Source organism: Musca domestica, unplaced genomic scaffold (genome assembly GCF_030504385.1).
Source record: "Musca domestica strain aabys unplaced genomic scaffold, Musca_domestica.polishedcontigs.V.1.1 38, whole genome shotgun sequence".
NCBI classification, from domain to species: domain Eukaryota; kingdom Metazoa; phylum Arthropoda; class Insecta; order Diptera; family Muscidae; genus Musca; species Musca domestica.
This window is the reverse complement of record NW_026712324.1, coordinates 7722877-7739159: the sequence shown is the minus strand read 5'-3', so window position 1 is coordinate 7739159 and position 16283 is coordinate 7722877. Positions and strand designations below refer to the sequence as shown.

Here is a 16283-nt window from a genome sequence, read left to right as displayed (position 1 = left end):
TTCTAACCAAAGTGGCGGTTTCGGTAGGGAAACTGCATGGAAAATGCTGAATTGCACAAAAACTATGCTAGCTGCGTCATTGAGGCGGGTCTTAAATGAAAGGTCTCGAGGAGTACTTTCTGGCTATATATGCCTTATATTCCCAACTGATTTCAGATAATCGAATTTTTTCGATTTTTTAACCAAAGTGGCGGTTTCGGTAGGGAAACTGCATGGAAAATGCTGAATTGCACAAAAACTATGCTAGCTGCGTCATTGAGGCGGGTCTTAAATGAAAGGTCTCGAGGAGTACTTTCTGGCTATATATGCCTTATATTCCCAACTGATTTCGGATAATCGAATTTTTTCGATTTTCTAACCAAAGTGGCGGTTTCGGTAGGGAAACTGCATGGAAAATGCTGAATTGCACAAAAACTATGCTAGCTGCGTCATTGAGGCGGGTCTTAAATGAAAGGTCTCGAGGAGTACTTTCTGGCTATATATGCCTTATATTCCCAACTGATTTCGGATAATCGCATAGTTTTTGTGCAATTCAGCATTTTCCATGCAGTTTCCCTACCGAAACCGCCACTTTGGTTAGAAAATCGAAAAAATTCGATTATCCGAAATCAGTTGGGAATATAAGGCATATATAGCCAGAAAGTACTCCTCGAGACCTTTCATTTAAGACCCGCCTCAATGACGCAGCTAGCATAGTTTTTGTGCAATTCAGCATTTTCCATGCAGTTTCCCTACCGAAACCGCCACTTTGGTTAGAAAATCGAAAAAATTCGATTATCCGAAATCAGTTGGGAATATAAGGCATATATAGCCAGAAAGTACTCCTCGAGACCTTTCATTTAAGACACGCCTCAATGACGCAGCTAGCATAGTTTTTGTGCAATTCAGCATTTTCCATGCAGTTTCCCTACCGAAACCGCCACTTTGGTTAGAAAATCGAAAAAATTCGATTATCCGAAATCAGTTGGGAATATATGGCATATATAGCCAGAAAGTACTCCTCGAGACCTTTCATTTAAGACCCGCCTCAATGACGCAGCTAGCATAGTTTTTGTGCAATTCAGCATTTTCCATGCAGTTTCCCTACCGCCAATACTACTTTGGTTAGAAAATCGATAAAATTCGATTATCCGAAATCAGTTGGGAATATAAGGCATATATAGCCAGAAAGTACTCCTCGAGACCTTTCATTTAAGACCCGCCTCAATGACGCAGCTAGCATAGTTTTTGTGCAATTCAGCATTTTCCATGCAGTTTCCCTACCGAAACCGCCACTTTGGTTAGAAAATCGAAAAAATTCGATTATCCGAAATCAGTTGGGAATATAAGGCATATATAGCCAGAAAGTACTCCTCGAGACCTTTCATTTAAGACCCGCCTCAACGACGCAGCTAGCATAGTTTTTGTGCAATTCAGCATTTTCCATGCAGTTTCCCTACCGCCAACACTACTTTGGTTAGAAAATCGATAAAATTCGATTATCCGAAATCAGTTGGGAATATAAGTCATATATAGCCAGAAAGTACTCCTCGAGACCTTTCATTTAAGACCCGCCTCAATGACGCAGCTAGCATAGTTTTTGTGCAATTCAGCATTTTCCATGCAGTTTCCCTACCGCCAACACTACTTTGGTTAGAAAATCGATAAAATTCGATTATCCGAAATCAGTTGGGAATATAAGGCATATATAGCCAGAAAGTACTCCTCGAGACCTTTCATTTAAGACCCGCCTCAATGACGCAGCTAGCATAGTTTTTGTGCAATTCAGCATTTTCCATGCAGTTTCCCTACCGAAACCGCCACTTTGGTTAGAAAATCGAAAAAATTCGATTATCCGAAATCAGTTGGGAATATAAGGCATATATAGCCAGAAAGTACTCCTCGAGACCTTTCATTTAAAACCCGCCTCAATGACGCAGCTAGCATAGTTTTTGTGCAATTCAGCATTTTCCACGCAGTTTCCCTACCGAAACCGCCACTTTGGTTAGAAAATCGAAAAAATTCGATTATCCGAAATCAGTTGGGAATATATGGCATATATAGCCAGAAAGTACTCCTCGAGACCTTTCATTTAAGACCCGCCTCAATGACGCAGCTAGCATAGTTTTTGTGCAATTCAGCATTTTCCATGCAGTTTCCCTACCGCCAATACTACTTTGGTTAGAAAATCGATAAAATTCGATTATCCGAAATCAGTTGGGAATATAAGGCATATATAGCCAGAAAGTACTCCTCGAGACCTTTCATTTAAGACCCGCCTCAATGACGCAGCTAGCATAGTTTTTGTGCAATTCAGCATTTTCCATGCAGTTTCCCTACCGAAACCGCCACTTTGGTTAGAAAATCGAAAAAATTCGATTATCCGAAATCAGTTGGGAATATAAGGCATATATAGCCAGAAAGTACTCCTCGAGACCTTTCATTTAAGACCCGCCTCAATGACGCAGCTAGCATAGTTTTTGTGCAATTCAGCATTTTCCATGCAGTTTCCCTACCGAAACCGCCACTTTGGTTAGAAAATCGAAAAAATTCGATTATCCGAAATCAGTTGGGAATATAAGGCATATATAGCCAGAAAGTACTCCTCGAGACCTTTCATTTAAAACCCGCCTCAATGACGCAGCTAGCATAGTTTTTGTGCAATTCAGCATTTTCCACGCAGTCTCCCTACCGAAACCGCCACTTTGGTTAAAAAATCGAAAAAATTCGATTATCTGAAATCAGTTGGGAATATAGGGCATATATAGCCAGAAAGTACTCCTCGAGACCTTTCATTTAAGACCCGCCTCAATGACGCAGCTAGCATAGTTTTTGTGCAATTCAGCATTTTCCATGCAGTTTCCCTACCGAAACCGCCACTTTGGTTATTCGTCCTCGTCGGGAAATTGTGTCATTTTCCTGTTAAATTAATTTAATTAGTTCATTTAATTTAAATTAATTTAAAAATACGTTGATTTATCCAAAAAAAAAAATGGTAAAAATCATTAATATTAAAAAAAAACTATTTTTCAATTAACCCCTTGCGCACCAACACATTGCATTTATATTTTACAATTTATCTTCACGGGCATAGCTTACACAGCATCTCACATTACAAGCAATAACAATAACACCAACAACAACAACAATAACATAATATGTGAAGGGGGAATGTACTTTCGACAGAGTGTAATGTATGAAATCTAATTGAGCATACCCAACATATCAAACTGCTACGAGTTGAGAAAGAATTCGTTGAGAAAATCTGCGATTTTGTATCGAAAATAGGTGTTAGGCCGTTTTAGTACTCCAAATGCACAATTTGTCAAAATTTGTAAACAAAACTCATTACATCGTACTAAATGTTCAGTCTGTTTCAGTAATGTTCAGATACTTAGTACTTTTCGAACAATTATAGTCCACATTTCCAAACCACATCTATATCTCAATCCTAAACACCAGGAGTCATCGCAACACAAAATTTCACAGTTTCAGCTCTATCCTTTCACCCAATATAATAAAATATAGTTCAATTTGGTACTTTTTGAACAACCAGAGTACACACTATATAAATATATACACAAATTCCAAGCTCAAATACAAACCGTTATCTAAATATCAAATTCGAAAGTTTTATCTCTATTCCCTCAACAAAGACAAAATTTAGTACCATTTAGTACTTTTCGTAAAATTATTAAACACACTTCCAAAAGCACCTCCATAGGTCAAGGCTACACATGAACAGTGACCCTTATACAAAATTTAAAACTGAGAGTAATTTAAATTCCACTAGTACCGAATTGTACCAAATTTGATACCATTTAGTAATTTTCCTACACATTTCCAAAACCAACCTTAATTTTCAAACCTACCACACCAAAGGGGATCTCAATACAAAAATTCTAAATTTCAGCTCACGCTTCACCATATACAATACTTAGTACTTTTCGTACAATTACAGTATACATTTTCAAAACCACTTCTACACCAGTATCAAATTTGAGGATTCCAGCCCTATCCCTACGCTTAATACCAAATTTACTACCATTTAGTTATTTTCGAACAAATAAAAGACGCCACTCCAAGTCACCACCTAATCTTAAACACAGATACCATCCGTAATCTAAATATCAAATTTCTGGATTTCAGTTCTATACCTTCTCCCAATATCTAATATATAGTGCCATTTAGTACTTTTCGTAAAATTATGGTACACATTTCCGAAAACACCTCCATATGTCCACAGGCTACACCGCTAAAAGCGACCCTAATACAAATTTTCACATTTCAAGTATTATCTGTTCACCCAATACCAAGTTGTCCCAAATCTAGTACCGTTTAGTAGTACTTTTCGTGGATGTGTAGTATACATTTTCAAAATCTCCTCTTTATCACAAACCTATTACCAACAGGGACCTCAACACAAAATTTCAAAATTCCAGCTTTATTCGTTCACCATAAACCAAACTGTTCCAAATTTTGTACCATTTAGTACGAATTTCTTTTTGGTACCAACTTCCAAAAACCCAGCCTTATCACACCAAGTCTACGCATCAAGACTGATTCTATGGTCGTATTCATCGGAACTTCTGATCAGCAAACAGAAGGGAAGGTAATGAAAATGCCCTGGGCAAATAGAGAGCGTTTGGAACCAAGTTATGAGGAAAAACCATCGGATTATGCAACGGCTTGAAAATGCAACTCACCAAGAAGGGGTACAATAGCACTGTAATTCGTAAGAAATTCATGGGGAGAAGCTGGAGGGTCTAAGGCCGCAGATAATACGCTGACAGCATAGCATTGTCAAACAGGAAAAACTCAGTAGCTTACAAAGTAACCTAAACCTGTAAGAGAGCAGCATGGGCGTCCGAACCGAACATTGAATACTCTCCACAATTTAGAACAAATTTGGAAGTTTTCAAAAAATAAATTCGTTAAAAATTCTGTCAAAATCCTTTATATGGGGCTATACGATATCGTGGATCGATTTAGCCCATATTCGAACTTGACCTGCCTGCAGCCAACAGACTGATCTGTGCAAAATTTTAACTTTCTATCTTTATTCGTTTTGACTCTAGCGTGATTGCAATAAACGCACAGATGGACGGACGGGTCTAAATCGATGCCCGTGAAGATAAATTTTAAAATATAAATGCAAGACACAAGTCACTTGTATTTTGTGTTGGTGCGCAAGGGGTTAATTGAAAAATAGTTTTTTTAATATTAATGATTTTTACCATTTTTTAAATTAATTTAAATTAAATTCATTAATATTAAAAAAAAACTATTTTTCTATTAACCCCTTGCGCACAAGTGACTTGTGTCTTTTCATTTATATTTTAAAATTTATCTTCATGGGCATTCTAAATCGTCTTAGAATTTTACGCTGATCAAGAATATATGTACTTTGTTATGCCTAAAATTATTATTTGATGAGTTTCAAACGGAATGACGAACTTAATATACCCTCCATACTATGTATGGTAGAGGAGTGGAAAAGTTTTCCAATCGATCTCTCTCTATCAATCAATTTTAATTATCAATATGACATGACCCTGCAAGCCTTCTAAAGGTCTTCTTTCTCTCTCTCTCTCTCCAGACTCTTTGTTTTCTCTTACCAATTTATATATTTCCAAAATCAAGGCAATGCAGCGGGTTAAATGGCCGGCAACCATAATGGGCAGCCTTAATCACCCAAAACCTAACCTTTTTATTTTGTAAAAACATGTTAAATGGCCGCGTATTGGTTTGCTGGGTATTTACTATAAACGAAAGCTGGTGATTGATGCGACGATGGCTGCTTGGGGACTCCAAGCTTTGTTTGGGGTGCTAGGGCTTCACCAGTTCATTGTAAATTGCAAACATATTTGATAGGGGAGCTCAGCTCAGAGATATGTATTTTGACCCCTTTTGGTCGCAGCGTTTTACTTTGGGAAATTGTGAAAACCCCCTCCTCCTCCATCTCTCCCCCTGATATAATAATATGATTTATGTGTATAAGTTTAGTATCCAAACTGTTTTAATTTTTTTAAGTTTTACTTTAAAACAAATTGCCTGTATATCTTTATGTGCGAATAGTGCTAGTTTCAACCCCACATATATAATATGTGGTGCGTTTGATTGAAGATAATTTACCACAAAATTATGTCACATTAAGTGAAGGTAAAACAAACAAACAAACAAAAAATTGGAACAAACGCTGAAAATAAACTACAAAAAAAATTGAGACTAAAAAATAGAAATAGACGTTAACTTTTAGAGGAAATGTAAAAGTAGTGAGCAGTTCACAAACGGTGGCTTAGTCACGTCATTCTGGTTAACGGAAATGATTGCTTATCAGCCGTAAAGTAACCATAAAATACCTATACGTTTAGGGTTTTTTGTTCTATTTTTTTAGATTTCTAGCAGCATCAGCATTGGAGGAAAGGGGAATGAAGACGGCTATATTGGCAACTATTTTAGTTGGTTTCATGGATATTAAAAACAATTGCGCTGTGTGTGACATCATTTCCTAAGTAAAGAATAACTACTGCTACGTGTTGCCATGTGTCTCCTTTTAAATCCCAACCCATGACTGTTTCATCACTTTTTCGAGAGAGAGAGGTACGGGATGTGATAACATGACGTTATTTTGATTAAAACGTATCATTGCAGAATTAACCAAATTTTTAGAGACGTTCGAATCTTTAGTGCTTTGTTTAGAGGCTCATGTCACTTTGCGATGACATCTATTTTAGGTCCTCTGCAATAATTTACTGGGGTTTTCCTGTAGTTTTAGTTTTGTCCAACAATGTTATAATTAAAAACAAGTTAAAAAGCTGTAAGTTCGGCCGGGCCGAACTTTTAATACCCTCCACCATTTGGTACAAAATTGGCAATTTCCCAAAAAAAAAAAAAAAAATAATAATAATAATAAAATCCGTTAAGAATTCTCTTAAAATCTTAAAAATACCGAATGCTTATACGACGACGTGGACCTGCATAGGCAACTTTTTTCATAAGTTATTACAATATTTGCTAAACTTGAAGAAAAATCTGTTTATAATGTAGCTAAAATCATCAAAATTCCGAATATGGGGGGTACCGTTATATGGGGGCTATACGTAGACGTGGACCTGCACAGACAATTTTCTAGCATGGGCTGAAATATCCATTACGAACTTCACATGCGAAATTTGAAACAATCCCGGTAAATAGTGTCGCTAAAATCATCAAAATGCCGAATATTGGGGGGTACGGTATATGGGGGCTATATGAAGACGTTGACCTACATGGCCCATTTTCTGTTTTATGCTGCAGTATCTATTACGAACTTCAAATACCAAATTTGGAACAATTCCGCTAAATAATGTCGCTAAAATCATCAAAATACCGAATATCGGGGGGTACGGTATATGGGGGCTATATGAAGACGTGGACCTACATGGCACATTTTCTGTTTTATGCTGCAGTATCTATTACGAACTTCAAATACCAAATTTGGAACAATTCCGCTAAATAATGTCGCTAAAATCATCAAAATACCGAATATCGGGGGGTACCATTATATGGGGGCTATATGATAACTTGGACCTACATGGCCCATTTACGAACTTAACCTGCCTACTGGCAAAATATACATGTGTGCAAAATTTTAGCCTTCTATCTCAAATTGTTCGAAAGATAGCGTGATTACAACAGACAGACAGACAGACAGACGGACAGACAGACAGACACACAGACAGACAGACGGACATGGCTAAATCGTCTTAGAATTTTACGCTGATCAAGAATATATATACTTTGTTGGGTCTGACATGAGTATTTCGAGGAGTTACAAACGGAATGACAAAATTAATATACCCTCCATAGTATGGTGGAGGGTATAAAAAAAAAACGTCAAAATGCCGATCATCGAAAGGTTCCATTAAATGGAGGATATACGAAAACGTGGGCCTGTATAGACAATTATCTGCTAGCATCAGGTGGTGCCTATTGCGAACTCCGTCTGAAGTTCGAATCTTGAAATTGTACACGAGGGCCACTCTTTGTAAGGGCTGGGTTTTTGGAAACTCCTACTATACAGGTACGAAAAATACTAAGATACTAAATATTGAATTGTTTGTATTGGACAAACGGGATAAAAGTTACTGATTGAAAATTTCTAAAATGGTACTAAACTTCTAAAGTGGTACCATTTGGTATTATATGAGTGGATAGAGCTAAAAACTTGAAATCAAGAAAAAAATTGAGAACCTAGGCTGCAAAATAAATTTGGTGTATGCAGGTGTCTATATGGAATGTGTATTGGATGTGCAAACTGTACAAAATGGCACTAGATTTTGGAACAGTTTGGTTTGGTTTGAACGGGTGTAGCTGGAATTTTGAAAATTTTAGGCTTGTGATAAAGAGGTAGTTTTGGTGGTGGAAAGGTAATGAATAGTACTATATGTGGTAAAATTTGCTATTGGGTAAACGCGATAGCGCTTGAAAGCGCTGAAAGAAATTTGGTATTAGAACTCTGCTGGAGTCTGTGGCTAAGATATGGAGTTAGTTTTCAAAATTTTCCGATTTTCCAACCGCCGACCCCACTTTGGTAAGAAAATCGGAAAAATTCGATTATCTGAAATCATTTAGGAATATAAGGCATATACACTTATATACAGAGTCCAGCCCCAATGACGCAGCAATCATAGTTTTTGTGCAATTCAGATTTTTCCATGCATTTTCCCTACCACCAACCCCACTTTGATTAGAAAATCAGAAAATTTCCATTATCTGTAATCATTAAGGAATATAATGTGTATATATACATAGAAAGTACTCCTCGAGACCTTTTATTTGAGCCCCAATGGCGCAGCTATTATGGTTTTTCCGCAATTTAGCATTTTCCATGCAGTGTCCCTACCCCCAATCCCATGCTGATTATTCGTCCTCGCCGGGAAATTGTATAATTTTCCTGTAAATTTAGGATAATTGGTTTTATCTTCATATTTTATTGAAAATACGTTGATTTATCAAAAAATAGTAAAAATCATGAATATTTAAAGAAAAAAAACTATTTTTTAATTAACCCCTTGTGCACCAACACAAAATGCAAGTGGTTTGTGTCTTTGCTATTACGTTTTAAAATTTATCTTCACGGGCATATGTCACTGTTGGTGTCTGTGGTTAGAATATAGAAAAATACTAAGCAATACTAAATTTGTTTTTTTGGGTGAAGGGATAGAGCTGAAATCCCGAAATTTGTTATGTCACTGTTGGTGTCTGTAGTTGAGAGAAGGAGGTGGTTTTGGATATGCATATGGTGACGTTGAAATAATTTTGGATAGAGAAGATTGATGTTGATCCACTTTTGCGATGGTTTTAACAATATCCTCTATGGTAAACTTCAAAATGAAAGATTTTGAAGATTTTTGGGTGTAAGAGGTAAATATTACCTCCGAAAAATTATAATCTTAAATAATACATAAAATTTTTAACGTTGGTAGATTTGGTACGATGTTGATTACAACATTTGTCAACCTGAACAAGTTGTGCATTTCGAATACTAAGATCGACGGCCCAAAAATAAATCTGAGTAAAATTGTATCAATCTACAATAGACCAGACATATAGACCGATAGGGCTTAAACGTCATAGAATCTTACACTTATATAACCTCTTGTGGGGTCTAAGATTCTTATTTCAAGGAGTTACAAACAGAATGACAAACTTAATATATATAAATGATTCAAGATTTTAGTATTGCAAATTCCAAGGATTCCAAAATATAAGACTTAATTTTATCACTTGCAACTGTACCCGAGATACCAAAACAGGATTAAAACTTTTCAGACACTCTTTTAGTTAAAAGTCACAACATTTGGTTTACAAGCAACAAAAATTTCATAAATCAAATAAAAGCAAAAGCAAACACAAACACAAAGATAAGAACAACAATAATGGGTTCCTGCTGTTGCCAAGTAAAACAAAACTAAAAAAGAAACTACCGACCGACCTTTCCCCTTGTCAATTTTCTTTCTATCTTATTTTTGGGACATTCCTCCTTTCACTGCCACCGACGAAAAGAACCCAAAATAAGCGTTATTAAAGAAAATTAAACATTAATAACGACTGTTTATAGATATCTACGTCACTGTTTAATTAAGGTGATAAGATTACGAAATTATTTTTATTAAAAAAAAGGTGACACATATTTATTTGAGAGGAAGGACCTACAAACTTACATTTAGTTTAAGTTAATATTTAATTATGGATCTAAAACATTTCTCAATTTTCCTAAAAAAATTGGTTTGTTTGAATTTTCCATTTACTATTACTAATAAAAAAAACTAACCAATCTAATCATATCGAAAGCAAATGAAAACAAAAAATATTGCCCTAACTTTGAAACTGAATCACCACCTCGATCGTCCGCGTTCTGTTTATAATCAGCAGTTTCTTACACCCCAATTATTTATCAAAGGCAGACATGTGTGTGAGTGTGAGAGCTTAAACGCTTATTCATTGCTGCTACTTGGGTTTTTATTAGCAATAATTTCTTTTTTAAATAATATCAAAAAGAAATATTTTGTTTATAATCATTAATTTATTAAGAAATGGGTATTGTTTGATTTGCAATTAACCACGTCGTCATAGTCACCACAATCATCATCAGCATCTTCTGCTAAAGCATCATGATTATTTTACTGAGAAAGTGTGGAAGTAATCCCCCCTCCCCGCCTTCCATCGTTCTATTTTATATTCGTTCAATTCAATTCATTGAAAATTTGTTTATATACATATTTGTTGTTATGATTATTTTCTTTATAGGTGCAGTGTGAACTTGAATTATTACTTATAACCAAAATAAAAAACAATTGAAAAAAAAAATCAAATAACCATGAAAATGTCTACTCAAATAGACCCGTGATCAAGGGTGGAGGAGGAAGAAATAAATAACGAAAACAAAAAATTGAAATTGCACAAATTTACCTGCATCCGGAAATAAGGTATTTCATTTTAGTCATATGTAAGGAATTTCAATATTTAAAAAATGGAATTTGCAATGTGAAGTTATTGCTTTTTTAAAGGGGAATAAATAAATCAATCAAAAACACAGAACATGTGTAAATAAAATATATTAAGGTTTAGGGCCCTTCGTTTTGGTAAACATCAAGGCTACAATGAAGACTGGCCTAAACTATAGAGAAGGGAAGTAATCGTTTTTCCAAAACATAAAAAATAGCGAAACGGAGACATTCCCCTTTAAAAAGTGCTTCTAAAGTTATGATAAAACCGACTATCAGGTTATATGGCGACTATATGAAAACGTACACCCGTATAGCCAATTTGCCAGAGAAGGCGGTGCCCATTGCGAATTCCAAATACCAATTTGAGATAATTCCGTTGAAAAATGTGGCTTAAATCGGGAAAATATCGCCATTAAAATGGGGCTATACGATGGAAGGTGTTGAACTGTATGTACAGTTAATTTTCAGTCATAGCAAGTGGTAGCCATTGCGAACACCAAATATCAATAATTTGGCATAAATCATTAAAATACCGAAAAACGCTAGGTATTTTATGTGGGGCTGGGGACCTTGCGAGGAGTTTAAACATCCACTGAGCCACCGGAATAGTGCTAATTTGTTTAGAGCTGGGGCCCAAAACCTTTGAAATATCAAACATCGTAGGGATACGTTTTTTTTTTTTACGGAAACACACGCACTTGCTATTTATGACAGATCTGAAAGAAAATCATATTATTTTGATTTCAAAATAAAAGGACAATGTGATTACCTTCATCTGTTTTCCCATGTGTTTTTCTATGCAAAATGAAATGAACAATATTTTGCCGAGTAGGACTATCGTCAACCTCGAATCTAAAACGCTATCTGAAAAGTATATCTTAGTTGATAGAAGTAAGTGGTTAGAAATCGAAATGAATAGAATGAGTTATATTTATAGTTCATTTCCAAAGCTCACCTATATATTCATTTCATATTCAAACATAGATTGACATATTTATTCGTGTTTCTTTGACAATTCCTAGATAAGTTAAGTTGTTTGCCAAGAGCTATATGTACATTCCCCCAACAACAAGACATAAGCAATTAGCTTAAAAAATGCAGTTATTCCATAAGAGAATTAAATGAAATGATACCATCATAATATAGGTCTCTTTAGTTTTAAATTTTAGAAGAAGCAGCAAAACAACAACTCTCCAACCCTCCATAAATATGAAAACTATTTCCATCTCTCTCTCATTTCGCTCAATAAATGTCTCTCTTTTCTTTGCTCTCCCTTAACTTCATTACATTTGTTTTTGCAAAAATAGCATCAGATCAACACACACACACACAAACAAAGGCACACACACGCACAACCCATGCAAATGGATGGATTGTCAAATGCCGCCGCCACTAAGAAAATGAAGCACACGAGAAGAAACAAGAAGTGAGTGTCCAAGCCGCAGCAACAACAACATTTTATAACAATAAGAACAACAATAACAGCACTGGTTGAATTTCTGAGAAAATCACCTCTCCCCCTGACCAAACTGAAGTTACGACCATGGAGGATGAGTAATTTGCTTTGCAGTAAATCACCCGAATATATACAATAAACTATAACAATAACAAAAATAGCAGCGTTATAAACAAAAACACCTTTCCGTTTAATTTTAATTCTGATCAAAGTAAACATTTTTGCAAAGGGGAAATAATAATAATAAAAAAATGCAATTACAAAAAAACAGACGCACCCAACAGCAGCAATTTCACCTCCGATGCGGCACGTTCTCCTTCCTCACGCAATGCCCGATCGATGCTTTTGGAACGCTCAATAGCTTCCTTATCTCGCGCTGTACTTACGGCGCAGCCCATTTTGTGTGGAAATTGTTAATTTACAGGAGGAGTAACAGGCAAAAAGCAACACAGCCAGACAAGTTTCTTTGTGATAAACAACAGTGAAAAACCGCAAAGAATTGATTCACTTCACTCGGATTCTTCTCTTTTATCAATTTCTTTGATTTTTTGGTTTCTTCTCCTTCTTTGCAAAATAAATAAAAATATTTTCTTTTTAGCACTTTTTGTATTCACCAATTTTTGGTTTCTTTTAACTTCTCTGCCCGGATATTTTTAGGCGTCGTTTGCGTCTGCGCTTTTTGTTTTCTTTCTTCTTAAATATATATATAAAAAAACAACTATTTCGTTATGATTCACTACACTATATTCGTAATATTTTGCTTGAATTTCAATACACAATTTTCTAGAACAGCGTTTTGTAAAAGCCGCAAATTCTTTTTCTCTTCTTGTATTACATTTAAAAAAGCCAACAAAAATGACCCACTCCAATTCGTCCGCTACTCTCTGCGCTTCGTGTTCAAATGCGAGTGTGAGCAGACAACGAAGTGGAACGATTTTTTCGGCGGCGGCAGCTCATTGGGTGTTTGGAATATGGATGATCAGTTCGTAAAGCCGCACGAATGTTTAATGGACGGCGTAAAGAAAGCTGTTACCCATTGCATGATCGATCAATTTAGGATTGTGTTAGCCGACTTTCGATTAATCGGAATTGAAAATATCGAATGAAAAATTATATAAAATTGTAAAATTTGTTGAAAATCGTGTATTATAATAACTTCCGAATGACATCGTATAAGAAAACATATAAAAATCTACTTATGTTTGAAAAGACATTTACAATTTTTTGACATATCAATGTTCCCAAGCGTTGACGCATCTACCTGTATTGGTCATCCCTCAAATGAGATCATTTATCGGCAATACAAATTATGATTTTTAAAACCGCAAAACAAACATTAAAATCTTGAATGAAAAAGTATAATGTTGAACGGGCTATGTATCATGGTACAATAAAATGAGTGCCCGACTTTTGCCAATTTTGTGTATGTATTTGTTGTCTTGAAAAATAAAAACAAAATATTTTGGAAAACAATGATTAGAAGCAAGTAAACTTGTTGGGCGCGCATAACCTCATTTGCCATTAAATTGAAAAATTGAACACTATGGATCATATTCTTGAGAGAACATCCAAACATTTCATTCATCTTTCGCGCTATTTGACTCATTTTAAAAATGAACAAAAAATATCAAATAAATGAAAACAACTTGTTGCCTATGACAGGAAGCGTGGATAGCCTCAGGGCTGTATTTCTGTAGATGTACGAAACTGTTCTACCTCCTAATTGTACCATGGGTAGATCGACTCCAAATGTCCTTAAACGGATTTGGTCTAAAGAGATCAAGGGTCTGAAACCGTTATTTCGTTAAGGCACGTTTTTGTCTAGTCATATGGCTGAGGATATACTTAATTTTACGTTATTCATTACACTTTTACGATAAATATTATCGATTACTGTACAATTGTGCAGAGATGTATGGTGCATCACATAGTCATATGTCTAACACAACATTGTTGTATTTTATAAAGTAGTGAATTTTTGCATTATACATGTGGATAGAGATGTAATTTTCATTATATCGTCGAATTTGTAGCGGAACAGTTTTGTATTTATAAATATGTGGTGAGTTCGTAACCATCATATGGTTGTTGTCTACAATATTAATGAAATACGACCATATGATGAATTTACGCTTATGTTGTGCAATGCAACACTATTTGTTTATTGGGCTGTGTTCAGTAGACATTACAACCATGACTTATGTGTTCAGTGGGTAAAAAATTTGTGGATTTTAAATATAATTAAAAAACTTGGAAATTCAAAGGAATGTAAATAAAAGATAGCTTTAATTCTAATATACGATTTTAAAATTTATAAATTCTTGGCTCTAAGGTATGATTTAAAGTTTTGTTATTGGTTGAGAAATGTTTTGACTTGTTACGATCCCGTTTAAGGTGAATTTTTGCTATTTTTTTTTTGCAAAGGAACCAAAAGATACCATAGAAAATAAATAAAATCTAAATCTATAAATAAGAAATCATAAATTTTCACTTTTAATATATAAATTTCGAATGATATCTTCTTAAAGACGTTTAAACTTAGATGTCATGGTACAATGATATCAAGGTACCTACCTTGATATCAACTCGAAAAAAAGACTAGGAAAAATTTATTAAAATTAGGAAATATTTATGCATATATGGGTCCAAGTTTAGGTATAGCCCCCATACAACGATACCTCCGATATTCGGTATTTAGATTATTTTTGCCACATTTTTCCACGGATTTGTCTAAAAATTGATATTTGTGGTTCATAATAGGTTCTAGCTACTAGCTACATCGGTCTACTCCTTCTTAAACCTCCCAAACAAAAAGTCAAAATTTTGAATATCCATTAAGCTCATAAAATGCGAAATTAACCTTCAGACTTGGTACATCTCAATATTTCTATCAACACAAGATCTGTTACAAAGATGGTAGAGATCGGGCCATTCCTTCTGTTACCTCCCCCACATAGGTGATGGAGTGGGCCGCCATAACTGCCGATGGTCGTTCTCCGCTCGTATCAATCGACATCAGAATAAATGCCGAATATTATGGTGAAAATATTTTGGAGGTGTATTAAAGCCTTGGGCACCCAAACATTTTGGCCGCAGACCTTGGACATTCCAACAGGACTCAGCACTATTCCACCCAGGAATGGTTACAAAATGAGGTTCCTCAGTTCATTTTCAGCGCACAATGGCCACCAAAATCTCCGGATACCAATCCATTGCACTATTGTGTCTGGAGTATTTTGGAAAGCAAGTTTGGCACTAAGAAGTACCAAAGTGTCGATCACCTCAAGCAAGCGCTTCGCTGGAAATGGGCCAAAATACAGCAGATTTCATTGGCCGTTTGAAGCAATCATTTAAAATAAAACTTATTCTAAAATTTTAAGCTATTTCCGATATTTTTATACCCTCCACCAAAAAAAGTATGGAGGGTATATTAAGTTCGTCATTCCGTTTGTAACTCATCGAAATAATCATTTTAGACCCAACAAAGTATATATATTCTTGATCAGCGTAAATTTCTAAGACGATTTAACCCTGTCCGTCCGTCTGTTGTAATCACGCTACTGTCTAAACGAATTAAGATAGGAAGCTAAAAAGTTGCACAGATCTCTCTTTTGTCTGCAGGCAGGTCAAGTTCGAAGATGGGGTATATCGGTCCACGATATCGTATAGCCCCCATATAACGGTACCCCCGATATTCGGTATTTTGATGATGTTAGCCACATTTTTCAATGGAATTGTCTGAAAATCCACACAAGGAGTTCCTTGTGGGTACTTTATACCTCCGCAGAGAATTATCTATATATGTTCAAAATATCGTATAGCCCCCATATAACGGTACCCCCCGATATTCGGTA

The 16283-nt window shown here is 35.4% G+C and overlaps 1 protein-coding gene across 1 annotated transcript in view; it reads right to left on the bottom strand.

Moving 5' to 3' along the window:
- Window positions 1-13358, bottom strand: part of LOC101898700 (G protein alpha i subunit) — a 57505-nt gene extending 44147 nt beyond the window's left edge. Inside the window, exon 1 of the mRNA XM_059126319.1 lies at window positions 12707-13358. Coding sequence (XP_058982302.1) covers window positions 12707-12827 — 121 coding nt within the window. The 5' untranslated portion in view covers window positions 12828-13358. The remainder of the gene's footprint in view (window positions 1-12706) is intronic.
- Between the last annotated feature and the right edge of the window lie 2925 nt (window positions 13359-16283).